The sequence below is a fragment of the Eleutherodactylus coqui genome, chromosome 9, assembly GCF_035609145.1.
Source record: "Eleutherodactylus coqui strain aEleCoq1 chromosome 9, aEleCoq1.hap1, whole genome shotgun sequence".
Lineage (NCBI taxonomy): Eukaryota > Metazoa > Chordata > Amphibia > Anura > Eleutherodactylidae > Eleutherodactylus > Eleutherodactylus coqui.
Genome location: NC_089845.1, coordinates 76,519,647 through 76,546,607, shown reverse-complemented (window position 1 = coordinate 76,546,607; position 26,961 = coordinate 76,519,647). Strand labels below are relative to the sequence as shown.

Below are 26,961 nucleotides of genomic sequence, written 5' to 3'. Positions count from 1 at the left end.
AGATGCTGAAGGATAATATTTTTTCATGAAGCCACAAAGACATAAAGTTTATATGATGAATGCCTTAGGGCATATCCAAATAGAGAGCAACTGTCAGCTTAACAGCACTACTTAGAGGTGTGTTGATCTCTATGCCAACTTCTGTAAGACACGCACTCTTTCAGCATTGTATGGAGCGTTTTATTAATTTCATCCTGTATATAGAGCGGCACTGTGCCTGGACATGATAGATGGCCTGGTATACACCGTTGAATGCTAGTATTATGGATACAGATGAACAGTCTCGCTGGCAAGTTTTAGTTTTTAACGAAGTACCATTAATAGACATCAAATTCCATTGGTGATTTATGTACTACTTAAAGGGCTATTCCCTTCTGGGACTTTATCCACAGGATATGCCCACACCAATCTCCAGAACCAAGCCCCATCACTCTTGCTCCAGTTGTATGTGGTGACTGTGGGTCGTCTGGAGTTACGAAAACAGACCACCCGTTGTATTTGCTGCGCCTCCATTCACTTCTATTAGAGTTATGGAAACAATGTAGCGCAGCTTGGTTGTTTCAATACTCTTGGCCACCCTGTTTCCACAGGCTGCTGTTTATTTCTGTGTTCTCGTTTCTTTACAACATACCGAAACATGTCCTGTTCTATAACGTATAATGTAACGAAAGATCAAAAAAAAGACAAGTACTACAGGGTCCCAACGGGGCTTCCATCAAGCCTTCTGTTACTTTGATGAATTGCTGTTAAAAATGCAGGAACCATAACTAAGCTTTCAGCATCCTTTCCAGATACGTTGGGAAAGCGATCCATCAAAGTGGTCATGGCTCAGTTATAAAGCCATGACACGAGTGTGAACAGAGCCTAACAGACTCAGACAGTCAGAGCTGAAGGTTAGAGCTTGCAGCGCTGATATGTATTGTAGCTGTACCCTGTTGTCAATAGTCACTCGAGTTTATGCTTTTACTAACTTTTATATTTATACAGTCCATTATAAAATTGTTTTCATAATAGAAAATTAGATTATTTTTTAGCTTAGATTGCCTGCACCATGATTTTCAATCCATATCAACCCCCCCTTCAACCATGTAGGATCTATATACTATATACATTTATACGTATAGCATGGCAGCTCTCATTTACAGGTTAGTACATTATGTTGCAGAAATCATCACAACACTGCTCTGTTCTCCTCCGTGGTCCTTTTGGGCACCACAGCTTGAGTCATTCTCTTAGGAAGTATGTAGTTTTCACCTTACATCTACATTATGTTTTAAAAGCATCTGTTAATTATATGCTTGACGTTTTCCATCTGTCTCTACCCATCTTAAACTGCAGTTTGTCTAGACCAAATGACCTGAGTGCCCTCGTATTATCCGACGTCTTGTAGTAGCCTAACCTGTCATGACCGGTCATACCTCCTGTCCCGTTTGTTGGATCTTTCTTACTGCACTAGGGGCATCTCAGGTTTTCTATTCTCTTAATTCTTCTTACATCTGGTGCTTTTAAGTTTTGCTCAGATTTGGCAGGCATTAGCAAATTATCTAGAATCAAGGAGTTATCATTATGCTATCTGTATTAGCAGAACTATTTCTACTGCATTCTGGGGAGACGCAATATTAATGGAGTATTGAGTCATTTGAGCAAAGTGTAAAACAACCATATAAACAGGTATGACAAACTATAGCAGGTGTTATAGCAGGGTTGTCCTCCTAGTTGTGTTTTTGTTAGTTGTGTTACTGCATGGGGAACAGGCTTTTGCTAAAACAAACAGACATATATTCACCTCTCCCCACTTCCGCTGTGCCCGCCGCACTGCTCGGTCCTCCACTCTGGTGTTACGGGACGTCATAGGCACCGTAGCCAATGGCTGAGTGTTGTTCTGGCCTGCAGCACCTGCGGCATCCTGTAAACAGGCGGGGACAGCCTATAAATGTGACGTCCCTGGGAAGAACTGGAGCGATGGCGAGGGACACAGTAGGAGGCTGTTAGTTATTTTAGTGAATGGGGAATAGGCTTTAAAAAGCAAAACTACTTGAAAAACTTCTTCAACCTATAGCAGAGTATAGCTGATGAAAAGCTTCACATTCTAATTTAGTTTTAGTTGTTTTTTTTTGTAAGTGTGCCTGTTTGCCGTGCCTGTCCTAGATAGATTTTGGAGAATGGAGGATTGATACTAATGATCGTTGAGGAAACCTATGTATGATAAAGGAATATTGCGGTCATTCCTCAGTACTGCAAGGTGTGGATTTCTAGGTATTTCTAATAAGCTTGGAAAGGACAATGAGGGGTGGGGTGGGGATGGCATCACTTGGGGTTGCTGAGGATTGCTTGGGTAGCCTCTGTTTACATCTGCTTTGGAGGCTCCGTTCTGACCTTCTGGCACAAAGTCTTAGACAAAATAGTGCAGCATGCTGTGATAGTTCATATGTGAGAATGCCAGGCAGCATGGCGGAAGCCCAATAAGACCCCATTTAAGTCATAAGAGTCCGTTAGGTCCCATACTTTTGTTATGTGAGTCATCACTCATTGCTCCTGCGATGGGACAGAGAAATGGAATGTAATAAGGGCTTATTGAGACGGGCTTGTGTAAATTTAGCTTTGTGCTCTTTTCTTATGGGCTTCATATTTTTATCTGGAACTTGGAGCACATTACAGGCAGATGAGCGTTGCTGTCTTCTTATAGCTGCCTGTACCGAAACAATCCCCAGCAGGTCATCTCTGAAGGACTGAATTATAGCACAGTTTGCATAGTAAAATTTCAATGACATTGCAAATCTTCCATTAAAAACCTGGCAGAAGAGTTGAACTGATTTTTGCCTTTCTGGCTCATAAAATATCTGATAGATGCCTAGATGTATGGCATAATGTCACAAAAACCGCAAACACCTTGCCACTGACCGACTCTCTCAACAGTGAACTTGTTGGTAATGGTTCACTATACAATTCATTATACAGTTTAGTCAACATTGAAGGACTATTTTTCTTGTATGCATATTTTATTAAGTATAAAGTTCTCCATTGTTTGGTGCTCCTCAACAAATTAACTCCTTAAGGACCAGGGTGTTTTGTTTTAAAGGACCTGACACTTTTTAGGGATTTTACCCGTGTGGTGGTTTTACTTCTCTATTTTTTTTCTTCAGCTACCACAATTATTTATGCTGTCCCGTGACATATAGGGCTATTTTATATATATATTTTTCACTGACTTTTTTTTTCTGTGCTTTAATTTTATTAAAGGATAAAAAGTAAAAAAATGATTTTTTTTAAATGTGTAGTTTATTTTTAAAGTTAGTATATTTACGCTAGAATAAAGTATGGGAATGGGTTCCTCATTTTGTTTCAGACATTTTGATGTATAATTTGTATAGTTACGGATTACAGTGCGCATATGGCGACGGTTTCGGTTGGTGGTGGGGCATTTTCTTTTTTATGTGTAGATTTTTATTTTATTCTATACATTTTTTTTGCTTATTTTTAAACTATTTTTTTTTACTGTCTCTATCCCCCATGATGTCATATAAAACCTCTGGAGGATATTTACATTGTTCTTTCTTAATTTCATACTTTTCCACTGTAGTTGGGGCATCCATAGGGGCCCCAGTTACAGGTGAAACCATCCCTAGGACCCTGCAGCTCTTCTGTCACAGAGGGCACCTGGCGGTCACATGTAACACTTCCACTTTCACTTTTTAGTACATAGCGCTCATTGAGAGCTATGTAGCTTGGAAAGGAGAAGACAGAAGCAGCTTCTCCTGTCTCCTCTGGGTCCTTGGCTGTGTCTGACAGCTAAGGACCCCACCTCTTCCTGCTTGACTGCAGGAGAAGAAGCTTTAATCCTGCAGCGTACTTCTGCTATCAGCCTAAAATAAAGTCCAGGACAAAGCGCTGTATTTATACAGTGCTTGCTCCTTATGGGGTTAATGGATAATAATATAGCTTTTTTTCTGAAGATTAAACCAGGTATTTCCAGTGGGAGCACATCAGAAGAGCATTAGAAATGGGAAACATAATTACATTTTAAATATAATAATAAAAACTGTACAACAAAGAGCTCTCCAGGATGTATGAGTGGTACTATTCAATTATTAGATAAGGAAATATTAGGCTATTCTTATTGATGAATCAAATAAAAGAAAAACAGTATTTTATGTTGGTATGTGGGCGGCACATTTATACATACGGGTAGTTAAGTGAACAAAAAAAATGTATAGCCATTGTGTGTGTTTGTAGCTTTGCATTAATACAGCATCAGTTGCTACGGAGAAATAAGTTTCAGTCATTTTAGGACATAGTTCTTGGCTAATTCTAATTCATTCAGTTCTGTCTGCTTCAATACGGTTCCTTATAGGATGCTGAATTCTATAATGCTAAGTACTTTTTTCAGTGCTAACCAGACATCCAGCACATGTGCACCGCGCTGAGAAATGCAGTGCCAGGTAGCGCCGTGCCACTCGGTGGTGGGCCAGTATTAGTATATGTGCCCCACTGGTTTTATAACGTCCATGCACTACTCTATGCTCCATAGTACAGCGTGTAATAATCAGGGTGAGGGTTTGGAAGTTTGGCTTTGACCAATCTGATTGTTTATTATAGGATTATTATTCCTGTACAGAATAGTTCTTGGGAAATCACTTTTTATCACAAGTTACGTACACTTTAAATCTAAACTGCCTTGTTTTAAATGTATTTGTGTTCTGAACTCCGAAAAAGACTTAGAAACTACATACTGAATAAAAGCTGCTGCTTTAAATGAGACCACCTCAACACAAAACACTGCAGTGACAAGCTGGCAATGCTATGTATTTTACCCTTTCCAATCCACTGTCTGACGTCTTCCTACATTCTGATTGAAGCTTGTATAGCTCCAATGTCAGAAGACGTCCGACGGGGTATTTTTACCGTCTATTGCCAGCCACTCCGCTGTCGGAGGCTCTCTGGCACACACACACTGGCTTTAGCCAGCAGATGGCACCGTTGTATAACAGCAAAAAGAGAAAGCCTTTTAGGGAACCCTGAATCCAAAATTGGATTGGAAAGGGTTAATGCCACTCAGTTTGGAACAACAGTGTAGCAGGTTATCTGTCATAGCAGCACAACCAAAAGCCTTACATAAGACGTAACTTTTATTAAACCTAGTAAAATTAACTCCACGTCCACTTTTACCAGTGGGCTGTTATGAAAGGATAATGCCTAATAGCCCCCTGAATGAACCATGCATCTTGTGGGGAAACGCATCAGGACAGAAGTTTAATGATGTATGATTTGCTAATTAACGCAATCCAGTGGTCAAGTGCAGGGTTAGCCACCAAGAAGTGGGGAGCCCTTCTCAGGGCGGCAACTCCGCTTGGTAGGTAGTGAGCGATAGAGTGCAAATAGGGACAGGTTATTAATTCTGTTTTCCCGCACGCCGATCCGTTGTCTCATTTCTTGTGATTTAGTTCCAGAACTATGAGTAAAATGAAATAATACTTTGGATGTTTTGTTATCTGATCTGATATGAATTGTCCTGTATGCAATGTTGTCAATCAGGGATTTATGTTTATACTCCCACTTTTGAGGTTTTTCATGTTTGTGTCACTAGAGTTGCAGGGTGTTAGCTATATGTAAGCCTGGCCGTATACATTCATATTACATATATATGTGTGTGTGTGTATATATAAATATATATACCGATATATATATATATATATATATATAATTAGTATTTTGAATGTATAAGGCCAGGCTCTCATGGCTGTGAGCGTAAAATGCTGCGTGGTGACCTGGTGTGCTGCCGCGTATGGCAGCGAAATTGTACTGCACATACACGCTGTTATGCGCTGTTCACCTGTTTTTTTTTTGGGTTGTAGTGTATATTTCCTATGGGCGTGTGTATGTACATGGCAAAATAAAACCTGCTGCATTCTCTTTTGCGCTCGCATATTACACAATTCCGACACACTAATGGGAGCAGAACTGCGCAAGGCACTGGAATTGATTGCCTGCAAGTTCCCGCGTATCACACGGGAGTACAGCGCACGCGTAATATATGGTTATTATACGTTCCTGTGAGCCCGGTCTAGCATGTATATACCTGGTGACTAAAAGGAGTTCATTTTAATACGTTTAATAAAAGTTACGTTTTATGTAAGGTTTCGGTTGTGCAGCTGTGAGAATTAGGATTTGTCCGTGTAGCATATGCTGCGTTCTGCATGACGCACTTTGGTAGAGGAATATGTGGCAGCTACTGAACTACCAAAGCTTCTACAAGACAGTTAGAGGAAAACCTTTTTAAATCAGTTGCACAGCGTAAAGTGGAAGTCAGGCCGTTTTTTTTTTTGCAAAAATTCCTAAAATATCATAGACATTAAAATGCGTGACGGAGGACTTGGTATGTAATCATTTAGTATGAATATCCTCATTTTTCCATTGAGTTACTAAAAAAATGGCATACTTGCTTTGATAAATGTGCCTCTTATATGTCTAATAATGCATGGAAAAGCTGCAGGAAATCTGAGTCCATTGTGGCTGCCCTGGTAATGGACACTTTTCTATATTATTCGCTTTTCAATATGGGAATTTCATTCTTCTGAGTAAGAGGTGAGATCAACCAGAATGTACCAGTGCAGCTGTTGTCACGTCACTTAAAGAGCACAGTTAGACACCAGTCTTTGTCAGCCGTGTTAGAAGTTGAAGCTTGCCGTTCAACCATTTTTTCAATGGGAAGAGATTGATTCATCGTCTGATCTAACTTCCAGCCTCCATCCCATACTTCTGCCTGCTACTCAGTCCCAGTCTCCTCTCCACAAGTCCTAAATCACAGAGCACCATCAGCAAGGATCAGCACCTTGCCCCTCTTGATGGAAGTTTAAAGAATTCCACCGGCTGCGAATTAACTGTTGAACTTAGAAGCATGGATCCCTGAGACTTAACTTTAGCTATCCAATCGCTCCTCTTCTTTCTGTGCACCGCTTTGGCATCTCTTGTTGTTCCTCTCTTTGGAGCAGCACACAGACCAAGGAAGCTAAGGACTCAGGGACCTGGGTGCAAAGGTTCAGCTCCCCTTCCCCCTGGTACCCATACCCAGAGGCGTAATGTGAAGATTCGGGGCCCCAATACAAAATCTGTAATAGGACCCCCAACTATAATGCTTATGGGCCCCCTAAGGCTCCTGGGCCCGGGAGCAACTGCATCCCCTGCATCCACTATTGTTACGCCCCTTGGACCAAGGAGTACGTTGCAAGGTGCTACGTATGTCTAGTTACACACAATCATTCTAGTGATGGCAACTTTTGGTAAATTTAAGCTAACTCTGCCTAAAATGTTTAGACTTGTTGAATCCTAAGTATTATGAAAGCCATAGAGTCTCTACCCGTCCAAGGATTTTATTTTTTATGCTTTTTTTTGTAAGTGCCGATGTTTTGCCATATTAATGTATTTTCTGCAGCAGAAGATGATGTACAAAAAAGTATTACAAAAAAAAATTGGATCATAGCAGAAGCTGTAAAAAAACCATGGCAGAAACTGATGGAGAGAAGCAAACTAAGTTACCTTAACAGCACAGACCCAGAGTAATGAATAAGATCAGTTGACAAAAAAAGTTTAAAAAAATGTGTGAACTGTGAAAACATAGTGAAGTTTTATGAAGTACATTTATATTCTGCTAGTGCTCTTAATAAAGATTAGTAAAGAAAGCTAAACAACATTTTATTGCTGGCTTCCTCACAGTGGTAATTCCTTGCAAGTTTTTTACATTAAGGTGGGAATGACCTTGACACTTGCTTCATTGACTTTAATCCCCCAGCAGCGATAACAGTAATATAAAAAGCATTACAAGTAATTGCAAGCATAGGGCATAATTAGCTAAATTTTTCTCCTGATCACCATTTGTTACAAAACTGCTAAATGCTGTTTTCTCTGATAGTTGTCAACGAGCACTACTACAGGAATTTGGGGGACTAGATTTACAAAATTCCACCACTGCTTGTAAACTGGGTTTTCAACAAACCCTGAAGCACAGGTTCAACTGTGGGTGGAAAAAAATGACTGCCTGCTGCCAGTGCAAAAACCTTATCACTGACCCCGAAATTGTGAAGAGCAGAAAAAGCCCTCCGACCCTGCCCCCCCCCAAAAAAAATGTATTGTGGGCTTAATGTTTTTCTTTTTTTTGCCAAAAAAGCTGTAAAAAAAATTCAATGAACAAATGTTACAGAAAATACAATGTTTTTCTAAAAAATGCTGCGTGTGAAACTATCCTGAAAGGCTTATACCACAAATATATGTATTACCTATTTACAGAATAGGTGATAAATGTATTATTGCTGCCGTCTGATGGGACCTCCAGGGATCATGAGAATGGCACACCTCAGGCCTCCCTAATGAATGGCTCATTGTTGTATGCCCACTACTATTCCACTTGCTAGTGGGACTTGGTGTGTGGTGTTCTTGTGAACCCTTGGGGTCACAGCAGTCAGACCCCCAGCAATCATACATTCATGACCTGTCCTGTGGCGATAAATGTTTTTTGTGGAATAACCCCTTTACAAATTCATCCAAGGCAGAAAAGCCCAAAAGATCATGTCTCCTTTTCCTTTAAAGTCCTGTGAGGTTAGCTGGTACTCTGCCAGGTTGGAGATTTCTCTGTCAAGTTTAGTGGGTTTTTCCTAAATGATTGCCCTCAGCAGTGAGTCAACGTTACAGGAGGAATAAATAGTATTCAAATCCTTGTCAAGGCAATGTAGCACCAAGCCAAAAGTATACTGAGATCCAGATGCCACCTTGACAATAAAAGAGATTTGAAAGCACAAGGGCCAAACCAGGAAGGAGATCAAGACCAAGTTGCAAAGGTCATACGGAGAGGATGTACTGGAGCTAGGAGGTTGGTTGACTCTATAAATGCTCCCCTACTGGGAAGGGGGTTAAGGGACCTGTTATTGTATAGTGCCAACTTATTCTGCAGTGCTTTCAGGTAATTTTGTTTTATTACTCCCCAGCAAGCTGGGTACTCATTTTACTGACCTTGGAAGGATGGAAGGCTGAGCCAACCTTGAGACAGCTACCTGAACCATGTGGGGATTGAACACGCAACCTTCAGGCTGTGAATAAGTACAGGAGGCACTTTAGACTACTCAGGAGAGTGGTGTGCAGCATGCATGTCTTTAGACTCCACACCCCAAGTCCACCAGTGCCAGTGTGGGTTCACATTTTTACCAAGTCGACACTTTACACAAGTCCTAATGTGATATATTGATTTTTCTAAAATAGTCATGCTTAGCAAGTATGTTATCTAAAAGAAAGTGATTTCTTCTATTCATCCTTACCAGCAGTCTGGAAGTTAAATTACTTCGCATTATAAACTAACCCCTGTAGCTAGAAAAAAATCCTAGCTGTACAAAAGTAATAAGAGTTTGCCTACCATTGACATTTTCCAGTCATTAATTCTTCCCTTCCTCTGTATGACCTCAGTGATTCTTATTACTGAAATACAAGAAATGGTGACAGAGGATTAAAGAACAGATGAGGGAACTCAGTAGATTTTAAGCCCAAACTGATATCCTGCCCTCCATTAACACAATGGTATTAGCTGGCTGTTAATATTGGGGATAATGAACTGCAAATGATCAGAGCTGCATCCAGCCTTTTCTGGCTTTTTTATATATAACCACCATGTATAATAGCCGCAGATGCATGACTTATAAAGTAAGCAGAACATTAGATTCTAATTTAGAGAAGCTCTTATATAAATCATATCTCGTACACATGCTGACCAAATTACACAAAATCAAGCTGTAGTGTGGATGACTGCAAACAATTCAATACAGTTTATCTGTTGGCAGCTTTGCTTTAGATTAGGGAACATACTCGCCAGTGATTTGGTTGAATTTGAGTGGATAATCGCTGGTCTTGAGGATTCTTTTAAGACTAAACAGTGACAGCTCGCTGCTTGGAACACTGCCATGCCTAATGTAATTGGACAGGAACTAATATTGCGTAAGGCCCCTCCTGCACAGCAAAGTGCAGAAACTTGGCGTGTCATGAATTCCACAAGTTGATGGAAGATGTCTGGAGACATGCTGAACCATGCCGTCTGATTAACCACTCACAGCTCCATAGTATTTGTAGGTGCGGGATGACTGGGGGGAATGGACCACTCCACTACATCCCATAAACACTCGATTGGACTCATGTCAGATGAATGTGCAGGCTGCACCCTTTATAGGCACTCTCCTGAATGCTTCTAGAAACAGTTCTGGAAATTCACGCCCAAAGGTACGGTGCATTATCCTGCTAGACTATCTGATCACTGTGGGGTACATGGGTATAATTGTTTCTTGACGCCACTGGAAGCTAGGGGTTTGACAGAGGAAACGCCTGTGTCACACCCCTAGCTCCCGATAGGGGCAAGGCTGGAAGGTCTTAGCATGTGGATTGCTTTGTGCCTGGCCTGCAGCCTTGGGATGAGGGGTACTTTTATTGTTAGCCGTACATTACAAGCTGTAAATGCTGCCACATTACTGCTGTAACATGGCAGCATTAACATTCAATAATGTAAGCCAAGGAAGAAAAGTAACCCTCACCCTAAGCCTGCAGGCCAGGCAGAAAGCAATCCACACACTGCAGTGATCAGCTCCATGGCAGCTGCGGCCTCTGTGCTCCCTCACGGGCAATCCCCTGCTCACAGGTGGCAGCTCTGAATGGCTCTGCACTCCGCCTTTCTAGTCTTCTGGTGGGAAATACGGCCAGCCGTCAGCTCAGTGCTGCGTCCTGGCAGCCGGCTGTCAGCTTCGTGCCACCAGCTGCCTGTGTCCTTTCTGATGGCTGCTCACCCACTCATTGCTCCCAATGCTGCCACAGTCCGTTCTCCGCCGCCGCCAGGGAAGCCACAGTCCATGCTTCTAGTCCACCGCCGGGGAAGCCGCAGTCAGCGATAGTGGTTCGCCACCTGGGAAGCCCCTTGCAGCTGGGATTTCTTAGTGCCATTCCAGGACCTACATCTGAATCACCTCAGCAGCCAATCATGTACAGGGGGTGTCAACCCCTGTCAATCTTGGCTCCACCAGGACTTCTTGGTGGTGTCAAGATACAATAATACATGGTACATGAAGGGCTGCAGGGTGCAGTGAAATGCAGTGGGGACTATACACCCCACACCAGTATGGAACCACCACCAGCCTGTACAGTGCCTTGTTAACAACTGGAGTTTATGGCATCGCGGGGTCCATGCCACATATGGACCACCATCAGCCGGCACCAACCGGTACCATAACTCATCATAAGTTCTCTAGTGTCTAGTTAGCAACCTCCCAAGCTCAGATGAGGCACTGTGTCCGGTTTTGCGATGAATAGAGGCACTTTTATGCTCCCACATCCAATAGAAGTTAAAGAATGCTGCACTGATCTACGGGATATCCATGTAGGGCTCCTACATTGAATATAGATGTCTTTTTTTTTCCAGAGTCACTTGTCCACACGGACAATTCTAGGCAGATGCCGCTGGTTGTGATCATTAAGCACCCATGGGCACCAACTGTGCTGCCCTCTGTTGGTGATAACTGCTTTAATGACATTTTTCTAGTTCATATGTTGACACTGTGGTTCGAGGAATGTTAAATGCCTGTACTACTTTGGAAATAGAACATCCTTTCCATCTGACACCCACTATCACGCCTTGTTCACACTCCTTTAATTCATGTTGCCTTGCCATGAGCACACTGGCCAGTGTTCAACCTCACTGGCAATGTAACACCTCACAACTTATCCAGGTGTGGGCCTTCCCAAGTGTTCACCTGAAATCCCATCACTTCATAATCAATTCACATATCGTTGTCCCAACACTTCTGGCATATCAGTTTATTACTTTTACCACTTTTCTATTGCACATTAGCTTACATCTGATATGGTTGTGATCGGGGAGTAGATCAGGCTATCCGGAAACCAGGATTCGCCTACTGTTGTTCAACCATTGATAGAGATTTGCATTCCATAGAAATAATACTTTTCTGCCAAGTTGTAAACTTACCACTTCTTGGAGTATACGTTGCACACAACTGCGGCACCTTTTTGAGTCACATAAAGTCATGATCTATGGGCTCCCTTAGGAATTTAAAGACTTTCTTTCTAATACCTCCTGTTCTGGCCTTATCTATTTACTGCTGTGACATGTCAGTCATGTTTGTAATGATTGACGGATTGTGTAACTGTGGCCGACATGTGATTGTCTTCCATGGACTCTGATAGTGTTCTTCGCCTTCATTAATGCCGATTGGATGTCTGGCAAGTGTACCGGGTTGATAGAAATAGACTTCACACCATTAAGAAAGGGCAAACCCATTTGTATTAGTATTGCTGTGATTGATGAACACTCTGTTCAGCGTGTAAGCGTCTTGAAAATACATTTGTTTATGGCATTATCTGTTTATGCAAATTTCCTGCAAGCCACAACATACCGATCAACACAAGGGAAAATCAAATCCATATCAAATACGACACAGGGTTATGCATTAGACCTGGGTAATGGATATGGCAAGTTACACAAAAATGTGATCAAAATCTCAAATAGCAGGGAGCGCAGACCTTGGCTTCTGGGCCTTATCCTGTGAAATTGAGTACAAGCATTTTGTAAGTCACAGTTCTTTTCAATATAATATACACGTAGCTAGAGGGGATTATGGAAATAGATCTATACATTTGGCAGGAGCTTCATACACTTTGCATAGTGTGGAAGTTTTAAATGGTCTTACATGCAGATAGCGAACAATCTGTCATTCTTAATGCAACAAATTGGTGCCATTTACTGTGTTTTAGGTAATGGCTAGTTGGAACTGAAGAGGCACACTCAATATGGTTTGTAGACTGATTTACCTGACTGCTCTATTGGGGTGTGAAAACAGTCATTGTATCAAGTATTGTGGAAAATACTGTGCCTGTATGAGAACAAGACTCTATTAAAGGGGTTGTCCCGCGCCGAAACGGGTTTTTTTTTTTTTCAATAGCCCCCCCGTTCGGCGCGAGACAAACCCGATGCAGGGATAAAAAAAATAAACCGGGTAGTACTTACCCGAATCCCCGCGCTCCGGTGACTTCTTACTTACCTTGTGAAGATGGCCGCCGGGATCTTCACCCTCGGTGGACCGCAGGTCTTCTGTGCGTTCCATTGCCGATTCCAGCCTCCTGATTGGCTGGAATCGGCACACGTGACGGGGCGGAGCTACGAGGAGCAGCTCTCCAGTACTAGCGCCCCATTCAACACAGAGAAGACCGGACTGCGCAAGCGCGTCTAATCGGGAGATTAGACGCTGAAAATTAGACGGCACCATGGAGACGGGGACGCTAGCAACGGAACAGGTAAGTGAATAACTTCTGTATGGCTCATAATTAATGCACAATGTACATTACAAAGTGCATTAATATGGCCATACAGAAGTGTATACCCCCACTTGCTTTCGCGGGACAACCCCTTTAAGTACATGTAACCATGAGGTTTTAAGAATTTTTAGGATCACCGACGTCAGTTCTTATTAACAATTAAAAACAGATTTAAGTTATGTTAATATGGGACATATTAGTGGTAGTGGGGGTGTTCCAACAAGGATCGGTGACAAAATCCACAGCGGATCCAAAGCAAAATCCACATGTATTACGTGTGGGTTTGTAATGCATTTTTTATGTGGATGCTCTGCAAATTTCACCCCCTCCTAAAGGACTGAAATCCACAGTGAAGTTCCACAGCCTTGCCCACGTCTGGGTCAGAAGCCGCCTGCGAAATGTCGCAGCGGAATCAGATCCAGCGCCCCCCAGAGACCACATAGTCACCTCTGCGGATCCGCCGCAAGTGTCTCGTCCGGCAAGCCAAGTGCAGCACATGACACGCCAACGCTGGGCTGCGACGCAGATTCCCACGATGCTTCCACTGTGCTAACACTGCGGAAGTATTGAAACGTCGCTATGTACTTATATTGAGGAATACAGATGTTTTTTGATTCCTGGGTCTGGATCATCATCCGGGATCGTGCACTACAGGCCTGGAAGTGTCTTGATCTAAGCAATTGGACGTGCTGCTCCTCTAATCTACTTCCTCTGCAATGGAAGCTATCCATGCGCGTTTCCACACAGAATGGAACATGCTGCGATTCTCCCCCGCGAGCTGAAAAAATTTAACACAGCATGTCCATGGAAAGACTTTGCTGCGGATTTAGTGGTGGGTGTCTGGCCGCGATTTCCGCAGTGATAATCCGTCCATCGGAATCAGCCCTTAATATCCACACTGCAGGTTAATTTACACAGCAAATTCGGCCCAATGTCATGCTTGCCAACGTGCATTTTTCACGCCAATGCAAGGCATTTTTATTCAAAAATGCATTGCATCACTGTGAAATTGCAATCCTGAGGCATGTGTTTAGCACTAGAGATGAGCGAGCACGCTTGGATAAAGCAGCTACTCGAGTGAGCATCGCTCTTCTCGAGTTTCTGCTTACTGGTCCGAGATCTCTCTCACTCTCCCTCCTTGCCGCCCACCGCTCACCCCTGCCCCCCCGAGCAAGCTCAGACCAGTAAACACAAACTCGAGAAGAGCGATGCTCACTCTAGTAACTGCTTTATCCGAGTGTGCTCTCTCATCTCTATTTAGCACGCATCAAAGTGTTTTCCATTGATTTCATTGGGAAACATCTCATCGCATTCATATGCACATCGCATGGCATGCGAGGGCCATGCAATGCTTTTTAAGGTCCCATTGAAAATGATGGGCAGGCCATTCTGGAACTTCCGAAGATAGAATATACTGTGATTTATTTTTTCATTGCAGTATCGTTGCGAGGAAAAAGTCGCTCATGTAAATAAGGCCATTCAAAAGAATGGACTTCATATTTGTGCAATTTTGTGTGCCTATCGCAACGCACAAAACTGGCCCAAGATTCTCACCCATGTGAATAAACCCTATGACATTTCACCCAACATTGCTTGTTCTGCAAACTGCGGCAGATTTTCTGCATGCAGTTGCACTGTGGGAAATCTGTAGCATTTACTTTGTTTGGATGTCCCCTTCAAGCTTTCTTTTTTTAATTATAAAGTGTAATATAACCCACCACAGCACATATGGGGTGTCATTGCATGGAATAGACTCGGGGGTCGCTCCCGATCCATGCACAGTGGGTTTCCACTGTCCTTAACAGCTGAGAGGAAGATAAATCGGACTAGTTCTGAGAATGGTATTTAAATCCATATATCCTTATATCCTGGAGCTGTCTTAACAGAATGCAGTGTAATGCTATACTATAGTATTGCAGTATACTGTATAAGCAATCAAATGATCACAGGTTCAAGCCTTCTTTAGGAACTAAAAGGCTAAAAATAAAATAAAGATGTTTTACTTATAAAAAATATTAAAAGTAAAAAAAAAAACTTTTCTCAGTTGTTGCAATAATAAGAAAAACATTGAAATTTTGAAAATTAGTATTGTGGTATCTATCAAAGTCCAGTTGATTACGATACCACATTATTAATTCTGCATGGTGAACATGGTATGGATAACTCGTATGGACAATACAGTGAATTCTAACATGATTCTTGAACATTGCTTGATGATGATTTATCCATTCAGTCATTGCCGACTTTCGGTCACCCTGTAATCAGCATACGCCATGCTTCCCTGTCTTTGGCCGCTTCCTTCAGATGTTCCACAGTCATGTTTGTATCAAACTTGATTGTGTCTAGCCAGCATGTTCTTTGGTGTCCTCTTCTTCTGGCCCCAATGACTGTGCCGAGCATTAATGTTGTTTCCTGAGAATTAACTCCAATGACATGACCAAAGTATGAAAGCCCTTGTTTGGTGATTTTGCTTTCTAGTGATACTTTTGGTCTGACACGGTCTAGGATCGCCTTATTTGTGACCACCTCTGCCCATGGTATGCGCAGCATACACCACCTGCACCACAACTCAAAGGCCTCGATCCTTCTTCTGTCTACTTTCTTGAGTCTCCAGCTTTCGCTTGCCTATGTAGTTATTGGGAAGATGATTGCATTGATTATTATTTGTTGTAATGCTGATGTCTTTGCGCTTCCATATTCCAAATTGCTTAGACAACAGGAAAAAGCAGAACACAGAATATGAAAGTAGAGCCTCCCATTTTAGCAAGCTTTTCCAACAATCTAGTGTATATGGGGGCAGCTGAACTATACTGAAATCTGCTACCTGCCGGATTTCAGCATTTTCAGTCTTGTGCTCGGCAGGTATCTGTCAACAGCCGATTCCTCCCTTCCTCTGGAAATAAATATGAACACGAAGAGTCCTTTTGCACTGGACGATTGTCGGGTGCTGAAGCGTCCAACGGTCATCCCAATGATAATCTCAACTATACTTTTACACAGGAGCAATGATCACTTAAAGGGGTTGTCCCGCGAAAGCAAGTGGGTCTATACACTTCTGTATGGCCATATTAATGCACTTTGTAATGTACATTGTGCATTAATTATGAGCCATACAGAAGTTATCAGAAGTTATTCACTTACCTGTTCCGTTGCTAGCGTCTTCGTCTCCATGGAGCCGTCTAATTTTCAGCGTCTAATCGCCAGATTAGACGTGCTTGCGCAGTCCGGTCTTCTTCTTTTCTGAATGGGGCCGCTCGTGCCGGAGAGCGGCTCCTTGTAGCTCCGCCCCGTCACGTGCCGATTCCAGCCAATCAGGAGGCTGGAATCGGCAATGGACCGCACAGAAGAGCTGCGGTCCACCGAGGGAGAAGATCCCGGCGGCCATCTTCACCAGGTAAGCAAGAAGTCACCGGAGTGCGGGGATTCAGGTAAGCACTGTGCGGTTTTCTTGTTTAACCCCTGCATCGGGTTTGTCTCGCGCCGAACGGGGGGGCTATTGAAAAAAAAAAAAAACGTTTCGGCGCGGGACAACCCCTTTAATGAATGGAGGCAGACCGTCTCCCGCCTCCATTCACAGTGAACAGGCAGTTCTTCATAGATGAACGACTGCCTGTCTACACGGCTGATCATCGTTTGATTTTTATGCCTGTACAAACTGAAAGACTAGGACAAGCGAGAAATTATCATTCGTCATTCATTCGCTTGCAGTATTTACACTGAATTATATCGTTCAGATCACCACAATCCCGCAAAGAGTCTGAGCGAAATGTTCCATATAAAAGGACCCTAAGGCGATCCAAAGGCACGTGTATATGAGGGATTTTGCTGTCAGCCAAGTGAATACTTGTCCCATTTCATGTATACGGCCTATTTTATGTGCATAGCTTATTTTACTTAACATGTCATCACAGGGTCCTCTTGTTGACTGTTTTAACCATCTACTTGTGTTACAGTAGTAGCCGAATGCCAATCCGAAATATGATTGGCGAAACCTACTTCTTATAATCTTAGCCTGTCATTTCACATTGATGGGTCTGAGTATGTAATTTCCTTTATTTCTATTATACCATGTGCATTAGGGATGGATAAAATAATAGAAAATCTAAAATCAGCATGCATTGGGTATAGGAAGCCTTTTAGAGAATATACTTCATATTTAGAGGTACTTAGCATATTGTTCACTAGGCCCTTTTCTGTCTGTTTTTTAATATGCGGATTTAGTGGTCTACGGTAGTGCGCAAAGACTTTGTTTCTTGTGGGAAAAAAAAAAAGCTTTCATTCCTGCTGCTAGAGGCATTTAGAAAATTAATCCATCTGAAACATTTTTTTTCTGAAAATGCATTGCATTATATTTATTACAGTCTTCATTTTCCATCACAAAGTTTCAAAACCCACTTTATATACATTTAATGGTTTGACAAGTATGGAGGTTTAGAGCTATACTGAGAGATAACGGTATATTTTATCTCAATTTACTTGGGGATTCTGAAATGTTGCAATTTTCTAAAATTATCTGTGTTTTCATTTACATGTCTTCTAAGCTAAGACTTTCTGGGCAAAGGTTAGCGAGATTGGAAATGGGTCTAAGGAGGGGCAGTGGATTAATGAAAGATTTCTAGTCTTCACAGCTAAAAATATTATTCATTTTTTTGTTTGGTGCGGTAATACGCATCCAATAAATCAGACCTGGGTCTTCGGGTCCTTTTTTCTTACAAGTACATTGGGCTCACACAGGGAGCTGAATGGGTTGAGAAACGTACCAGTTCTTGCATAAAAAGTATCTAAAATATGGTTTCCAATATAAAAAGTATGGGTATGTTTTCCCCTCTCGTTTGAACTCCTACTGACTACATAACGGTTTGCATTTCAGGGTCTTTTATGATGGTGAATACAACTGGAAGGCGTGTTGGGCAGAAGGCTGTCCTGCTCTTACCTCAACTGAAGGAGAATGACACACACTGCATTGACTTTCATTACTTTGTGTCCAGCAAGAGTGGAGCCCTGCCTGCATCTTTGAACATTTATGTGACTGTAAACAATGGGGAAAAGGGCAGCTCAATCTGGAATATATCAGGACCAGCAACCGGCACATGGAACCGAGCCGAATTGGCAATAAGCACGTTCTGGCCCAATTTCTACCAGGTAGGATGATTTACTTATGTGGGCAAACTTTATTACTGCTCTAGGAGTACACAGACAAAAGCCAAGAAATGGGTCCCATTTATCAAAACTGTTTAACAGTAAGACTGTTCTTTTTGCCCATGGCAACTAATCAAGCTTCAGCTGTTATTTCTTGAACTGCTCTAGAAAAATGAAAGCTGAGCTCTAATTGGTCGCTATAGAGAAGAAGGACAGCCCCTCTGTTAGACAGTCTTGATAAAGGAAACCCACTGGTACCTGGTATAGTTAGCAAGCTCAATGTTCTGTATTACATTTTAAGATGAAGCAGATGAATTGGCACACAAGGATCCGCTTCAGTATCTGCAGATTGGTACCATAGTATGTGTTTTATATATCAGAATGATGAATGGCTTAAACCCTTCTACAGGCTACTCATAGCTCTTTTCCTTCAAAAGGAAAAGGACATTACAGTTTTGGATGAACAGATCAACTTCCAATGGTTGTATCTCCAGTTCTATTGGTGCTAGAGACATTTTTTGGTGTGATTTTACAGACAAGAACCTTGTAGCCACGATAGAACAGGAGCTACAGTTGTTTCAAATGGTGTCGGGAATACTGAAATTATAGCTCTGTCAGTCTGTGTAGAGCCCCGTGTGGCTCAGAGTGTTAAAGCAGCAGAAATGCAGTCCTAAGCTCTCGCTCACGACCTGAAGGTTCAATCCACACTTGGTTCAGGTAGCCGGCTCAAGGTTGACTCAGCCTCCTATCCTTACAAGGTCAGTAAAATTAATACCCAGCTTGCTGTGGGGAAAAACGATGAGGAAGGCAATGGCAAACTAACCTGCAAAAAATAGTCTGTCAATTCTGCCAAGAAGCATAAACTCATCCCTCTGCTTTCCCAGGCTCAGTGTAGGTTACATAGGTTGAAAAAAAATAAGGGTCCGTTAACCTTTTTTGATCCACTATGCAGAATTATTTGCTATATTAATTATGACCATCAAGACTATTTACTAGATAAGCATCTAGCTGTTTTGTAAATGCTGCTATAGTGATTGACATTACTACCTCTTTAGATAGAGCAGGCCATAGTTTGACTACTCTTAACTGTGAAGAACCCTTTCCTATATAGCTATCTAAATCGCCTTTCCTTGACCTGTAAAGAATTTCCCTTGTCCTTTGTAAATTCCGTTTGAAGAAATAAATTCTATGGCAGTTCTTAGTGTTACCCACACATCTGTTTATACATGTTCATGAGATTTCCTCTAAGGAGTCTTTTTTTCCAAGCCGAAGCCTAATTTTTCTAGCCTCTCGTCATAACAGAGACTTCCTATCCCATTTAAGAATGTGGCTGCTTTTCTTTGAACCCTTGCTGCTATTCTGTATCCCTTTTCAGAATGTGAAACTGAATCCCATACTCTGCATGTGGTCTTATGAGGGATTTATAAAGGGTAACATTACATTGGGAAAATAGGTTTGACTATCTTTTTTTTATCATTTCTAAAATCTGATTCGCCTTTGCAGCTGCTGCTTGACATTGAGTATTGCTGCTTAGCTTACTTTGTTACCAAAATACCCAAGTCCTTCTCTTGTCCCCAGTTTTATCCCATTCAATGCATATGCAGTAATAAGATTACTGTGGTCTGGGTGCATTACTTTACATTTATCAGCATTAAAATTCATCTGCCATGTTCTTGCCCATACTGCCAGCTTATCCAGTTTTTGTTAATGTTTTACAATCCAGCTGAATTTTAAGTATCCTTCAAAGTTTTGTATCATCAGCAGAAACTGATACTTTTCTTTCAATCCCATTCAGAAGGTCGTTAATAAAGGGATTAAAAAGAATTGGACCTAAAACGGACCCTTTGACTTTAGCCCACTTTAAGTATGTACCACCTTTTCCCCTTGTCCATGCATCTGTAGCTTCAGTACAAGGCTGTTGTGGGGTATGGTAGGAAATGCTTTTGCAAAATTTTGAAAGATCACATCGGCCTCATGACCAACATCCAGATTCACACTTACCTCCTCATGGAAACCAAGAATGTTGATTATGCATGACCTGTTTTTCATAAATCTTTGCTGGTTATCACGTATTAGATTATTCACTATGATATACTTTTGTAGGTCATCTCTTAGAACACCTTCAAATGTATTACATACCACAGATGTCATGCTCACTAGGCGGCAGGTACACGGTTCCATCTTTCTCCCTATCTTAAGTATTGGTGGAACCCACCCATCAATCCTATGGCACTGACCCTATTACTATCACCGAGCTCAACTCCTACATTGCCTGTAAATGCAGCTGTACTTCTTCTTGTGTTAAAGGGGTTGTCTCGCGAAATCAAGTGGGGTTATACACTTCTGTATGGCCATATTAATGCACTTTGTAATATACATCGTGCATTAAATGTGAGCCATACAGAAGTTATTCACTTACCTGCTCCGTTGCTAGCGTCCCCGTCGCCATGGTTCCGTCTAATTTCGGTGTCTTCTTGCTTTTGTAGACACGCTTGCGCTGTGCGGTCTTCTCCCTTCGGCTCCGCTCGGCAGCATCAGCGTTTTGGCTCCGCCCCCTTGTACACGTCATCGCGTAGCTCCGCCCCCGTCACGTGCCGATTCCAGCCAATCAGCCAATCGACGAATGATAATTTGGTCACCTATCGTTCCTTTTCTGTAGGCCTAAAAATCAAACGACGATCGGCCTGTGGGAACAGTAATCATACATCTATGAATGACTGCCTGTTCACTGTCAACTGAGGCGGGCGGGCTGCCGGAAGAGATCGCTGGCCTGCTTCACCTCCATACACTGAGTAATGATCACTCCCATGTGAAAGCACAAGAGCAGTTATCACCGGGACGACTCTTGGGCGCTTAATTATCGCTGGGATGCCTCTTGGGCGCTTAAGCACCTGACAATTGTTCCGTGTAAACAGACCCTAAATCAAAGTACCCTGAGGAAACCCACAAAAACATGAGGGGAAAATACGTTCAAACTCAATGCAAAGGTCGCCCTTGGTTGTAGTTGAACCGAGGACTCCAGTGCTGTAAGGGAACCGTGCTAACCACTGAGCCACCAGGCTGGTTTACCCATATCACATATTTGAATACAAGTTGCCCTTTAAGAAAGTTTATGATGTTTTATTGAACTAGACAATATCACTATGAATAATCTGTGTGTGGGCGCTGATGAATGTCATTTGCATATAAATACTCTTTGATATAATTAAAATAGAAGCTTATGTGAACTTTAAGTGTCCATTGCCATCACACTAATCATCGACGCTTCTCCTGCATGTACCGTATACACGACCATTCGGAGAACACAACAATTTGCCAGATAATTATCATCCGCAGCAATTTAAGATGGAAATTATCCAGTGATTAGACACTAGCTCAGTATCTAATTAATGCCAACTTTTATTTGACCACCGTACATTATTTAATTTTACAGAAAAGAGAAAGTACAATCAAGTGCTAACACCGTTAGATGTAGCGTACCGCAGCAGCACATTCCGGAATGAAATGAGCGGAGTTTATGTTTTTCAGGCTGTTGATTATAAATCATATAAACATAATTGAGCTCGTGGTAAACATTTGTTGCTGTGCTAAATTAAATATTGCAAACAGTAATTTCTACCTGATCCAAGTTTGTTGCTACAGAAATAGCAATGGTTTTACAGTTCATATTAAGTGATAGAACAGAATGTGTGCCTACTATGTTAAAATGCTAATTGGCGTTGGGCTAAAGGCCCATTTACACGGACCGATGATCGCTAAAAAATCACTAAAAGGTGATCGTTTTAGTGATAATCGTTGCAACTAAACGTGCGGCCATCGTGCACTGCTGGCTGATCGTTACATTCAGTCCAACCTAAAAATAGTCCTTCAGCCTTATCAGCAGTTCTCCACAGGTAGTGCTGATAGCATTGTTTCCCCCTGGAGAACAAAGGATCTGAAAGCAGATAAGAGCCCTCGGGCTATTAACTGCTTTCAGCTAAGGCTTCATTTGCACACTTAATTGCTCTTAGGTAGCTGAGTAGCTACTTAAAAGTTTATGCAAAATGATCGCTGAAAGCTGTCACTCAAACTGTTGTTTGAGCGATCTTTGAGCAGTCATCGGCCCATGTAAAGGGGCCATAGGCCGCCTGCAGACGGGCGGGTCGGATCCGGCGGCGAGAATTCTCGCTGCGGGACCCGACCCCAGCGCCTGCAGTGAGAAGCACGTACTCACCCACGCCTGGCGGCCCCGGCTCTTTCATGTGCCGGCTGCCGGGCAGCCGCAATGCGCAGACCAGAGCCGGCGGCCGGGTGAGTGACGTTTCTGTGCGAGGCCCGCACAGAAATAGGACATGCCGCGGTTTGTTTGCCGTGTGACATTTCACGCGGCCAAACCGCGGTCATCTGCATAGGAGTGCGTATTGTAATGCACTCCTATGCAGGCTTTCAATGGCAGAAATCCCGCAGGAAATCGCGCCGCAGGATTTCCGCCCGTGTGCAGCCAGCCTTACGGGTGAATGGCAACAAACAGATTTCTACCGTGTTTCCTGTGGTGGAAATCCGCGCGTGAATTCTGCAGCTATTAGGTTCCATTAAGGCTAATAGCTCTCTGCCTGCCAATGCTCACATGCAGAATTCTACCGCGGATTTCTGCAGCGGGAAATAAATTGCGGCATGTTCTATTTGCCGTGGATTTATGCCGCATGAGGTCTCCATTAATATAGAATTAATAGAGACCCATGGAATTTTGCGATCACCAGCGGGCACTTTTTGTTTTTAATTGCTGTACTCCTGCGGCGTAAATCCGCGGTCATATCCCACAACGCTCATGGGCACGAGCCCTAAAGCTGTATGGTGACTTTTATTTATGCAACAAAAGTGTTCAAAGTGCACAACTTTTCCCGTATATGGAAATATTGAGGCTGTGCATTGGTTTATCAAGACCATCTCCCAGCCAAAAGGCATTATGGAGCCCTAGTGTAGACAAATGGCAATCATGTTTCTATCAACTGTTAAATTATCCTAAGATACATAGATACTCTATGGGACATAAAGTAATATTATAGTATGGTGAAATAAAAGGAGACCGATGACTGCATACTGAAATACTGTGAGACTCAGATACAGCATCGCTTATGAATCCTAAAGAGCTGTTGGGAATAGGGGACTATGTAGTAACCACCAGGGACAAAATTCAGGTTTTTTTAAACTTTGCCCCGACATGTATCCTTTGAGTGCTACACCCTTTGTTTTTGTGTTGCGATGCCCGTGATGACAAATCTCTTCTGTTTTAAGGAAGCAATGTCATATAATTTTTCAGTGCAGCGGTTTCTGCTTGCTTATATCCCACTACATTGCCACTGGTCTAATTAGGTTGTTTATAGGGCCTTACTGTCATGGCTTCTGCCTCTAGCACTGATCAAGGACTTCTTCTCATGTTTCATTCCCATAAAATATTCCTTTTGCAAATAGAAGACGTTAGGCTGCGTTCACATCAGCACTTTTCATTTATGCTCTTCAGGTCCAAACAATGAAATCAAATCCGGCACATGACGGGTATGATCGGTGCCCAGTTGAACCTATTAACTATAATAGGGTCCGTTGATTTTCCGTCAAGCCCTTCGCCGCATTTTGCACTATCTTGTCCAGCATTTTGTACTGACAGACCTTCCTTCCAAAGTATTCTGGGTAAACTTAGCATATTTCTTAGGGCATTCCAGGAGGATATGAACTGAAGCCAACGTATTATATTTGCTATTACACTCCACCACTGTTATATTGGATGCATTGAGCCACACATATTGATTTTTGAGCGAACTCCATACTTGGCTGCTAGGATTTATTTCTTTGAAGAGGAAATGTGTTGCTTCTTTTAGAGAGGGAAAAATATTTCCATTACTCTTGAAAAGTGACATGTTGTCTTTTCGCTCCTGGTTGGATGGGTTATGATAACGTTCGGCATGTCCAGCACAAACAGCTGGGCAAAGTTGTGAGGATGAACGTTAATTTTGCTCTTCAGTGATGCAGGGAGGATCATTGCTCTGGTACATTGATTCACGGCTTCTTGTTTGGCACCTATCTGATGAATAACCTAATGTAAAGCATCTCTCAAAGAGGCGCTCAGCCTAACCGGCTGCCGGGGAAGTCAAGCACCGCTTTCACACTGATGCTGGGCTGATATCATATGTGCGATAAATAATGTAGTAGGTATTACTCGTGTACAGACAACGCCGGGTGAGAGGGTGAATGACAGGAAACACACCATAGTTTTGTTTTTAAGGTATGTTCATCTCCTTTTTGTTTTTTACTCTTTTATGATGTATTATAATACATTTTATTTGTGTTTTTTACTATTAGGGCTCATTCACCCGAGCGTGATTTCACTGCGTATTACGCACGCTGTTCATGGCCGCGTGATATGCAGTAAAATAGAACATGCTGCTTTATTTTTTATGCATGTATTATACACAGTTAATATATGCAAGTGTAAATGGCTCAATTAAAATCAATAAACGTTCATTGACCCCATTCACCGTGTACTATGCGCGTGTACATTGTGCGCGCAATACGCTATTAAGTTACACACTTGGTGACCCGGCCTTACCTGTTACAGAAAAGATTATATATTAAAATTATATCATTGTTTTATATATTATCATTTACTACTCAGCTACAGGGAAATCTGCCCTGATGATGTGACAACTGTGCTTGGTCTAGGTAGGCAATTGGGTCACATGACTGGTTCACCCTCAGCGTTCTTGAAGGCAGCCCCGGCCTATAGGGATTCTGAATATCCGCGTTCTAACTTAGAACTGTTACATTAGTGACAGATGTTGTATTACAACTGGTTTAACTTTATAGAATCACTAGAAAACAGAAGAATAGGAAACCCTGAAAGAGATTTAATTGAATTAATCAATCATGAAATAGGATGTTGATTCCAGCTATCAGCGGAGTCTAACGTTTTACTAAAAGCTGTATATTTCTCTATATGATAAATGTTTCTCTTTGAAAAAAATGTACTTTTTAGTTAAATTGCCCTCAATAAATATTTCTGTCTCTTAATTTTCTATCTCATTCTTCTTGTACCTGCTGAAGTCGAGCCGGGATGATAGAAGGTGCAGGGATGAGGGTAGAATAAAAATATCATTTGGCAGGCTAGAAAAGACATGGAGCATAGATGATGGAGAACACGGCACTGGTTTAAGCCACACATTTTCCCTTCAGAGATATATTGGAAGTGTCAGCATTGTTTTAGTATAGCTGCATTAGAATGCCACTCTAATGACTGTCATTTTTCTTTCATGATTTCTTAAATGTGTAAGCACTGAGAATGGAAGCCCGGATGGGGGACGGCAGGCGTCTGCAAGCAACATCCATTTAATATAGTCTTGTACACAGGATGGTTTACTTTTCCATATTTTATTTACTCGTTGAAAAATATATTATTTCCCCAGTTAAAATTAGATTAAATTCCAAACAATGTTAATTATTAGGGGGATTGGCTTTAGGTTTTAGTTTCAAGGTATAATCATGTAGGGTATGTATGGGGATGAAATACTGTATGTTACAACAGAGCTAATTGGCTGTGCCGAAGAAGTTTCTTAAGCCTCATGCCCACAGCCGTGACGGACTCCACCAGCGGAATATTGTCGCGTCCCCCCAAAGACCCCATACTCACCTCTCCGAGTTTGCTGCAAGCATCCCGCCTGGCTTGCCGATGCGCATGCGCAGCACAGCACATGACGACACGGCAGTGCAGCATGACACGGCTAGTGGTGGGCGGGGACGCAGAATTATGCTGTGCTACAACAGAAGTATAGCGTGACGGCCGGCTTCCATTGACTACAGTGGAAGCCAGCGGCGTGTATTCATGGTTTGATTTATGCGCGAACATTGAGCTATCAGGTTCAACGCGGCAGAAATCTGGCCACGGGCATTAGCCCTTAAGCTTGAAAACATTTTTTAAAAATAAATAAGTTATATATATATATATATATATATATATATATATATATGCAGGCCTTGGCCAATTGTCTAACAGCCAGTGATTTCACATGACTCCATATATTCTGATATCACTTATCAAGTATTCATTTGCATAGTGAGATACTTGGGAAATGCAAAGAAAATGCTTTAGCGACATATTTCTGTCCTGGTTCGCTTTACATTTTCCCTACCCTGGTTCCTTCTCACATTGTACTCAGAATTAACAAATGGAGATCCTACACATACTTATGGCCCATTTAGATGTAACGATTGTTACACAAAATTAGTTCAAGTGAATGAAAATGCCGATAATCGTTACGCCTAAATTAAAAAGCCATCGTTTACTATTTGTTTATTTTTTGCTTGCTCCTCCGTTTCAACCATCAAAAATATCATGGCTGGTTCGCTCACTCCTCGCTGCGTGTAAACGCTCCCCGCTCAGTGTGCCACATACCATGTGAAGCACTGAGAGAGAAGTCGGCGATACTCAGCGGTGATCTGCCTGCC

General features: G+C 42.2%; 1 protein-coding gene across 8 annotated transcripts in view; it reads left to right on the top strand.

Moving 5' to 3' along the window:
* Positions 1 to 26,961, top strand: part of PTPRM (protein tyrosine phosphatase receptor type M) — a 665,244-nt gene that overhangs the window by 178,014 nt on the left and 460,269 nt on the right. For all 8 annotated transcript variants that reach the window (XM_066579573.1, XM_066579570.1, XM_066579568.1 and 5 more), the window contains exon 3: positions 18,218 to 18,489. In XM_066579573.1, the coding sequence (XP_066435670.1) occupies positions 18,218 to 18,489 (272 nt within the window). The remainder of the gene's footprint in view (positions 1 to 18,217; positions 18,490 to 26,961) is intronic.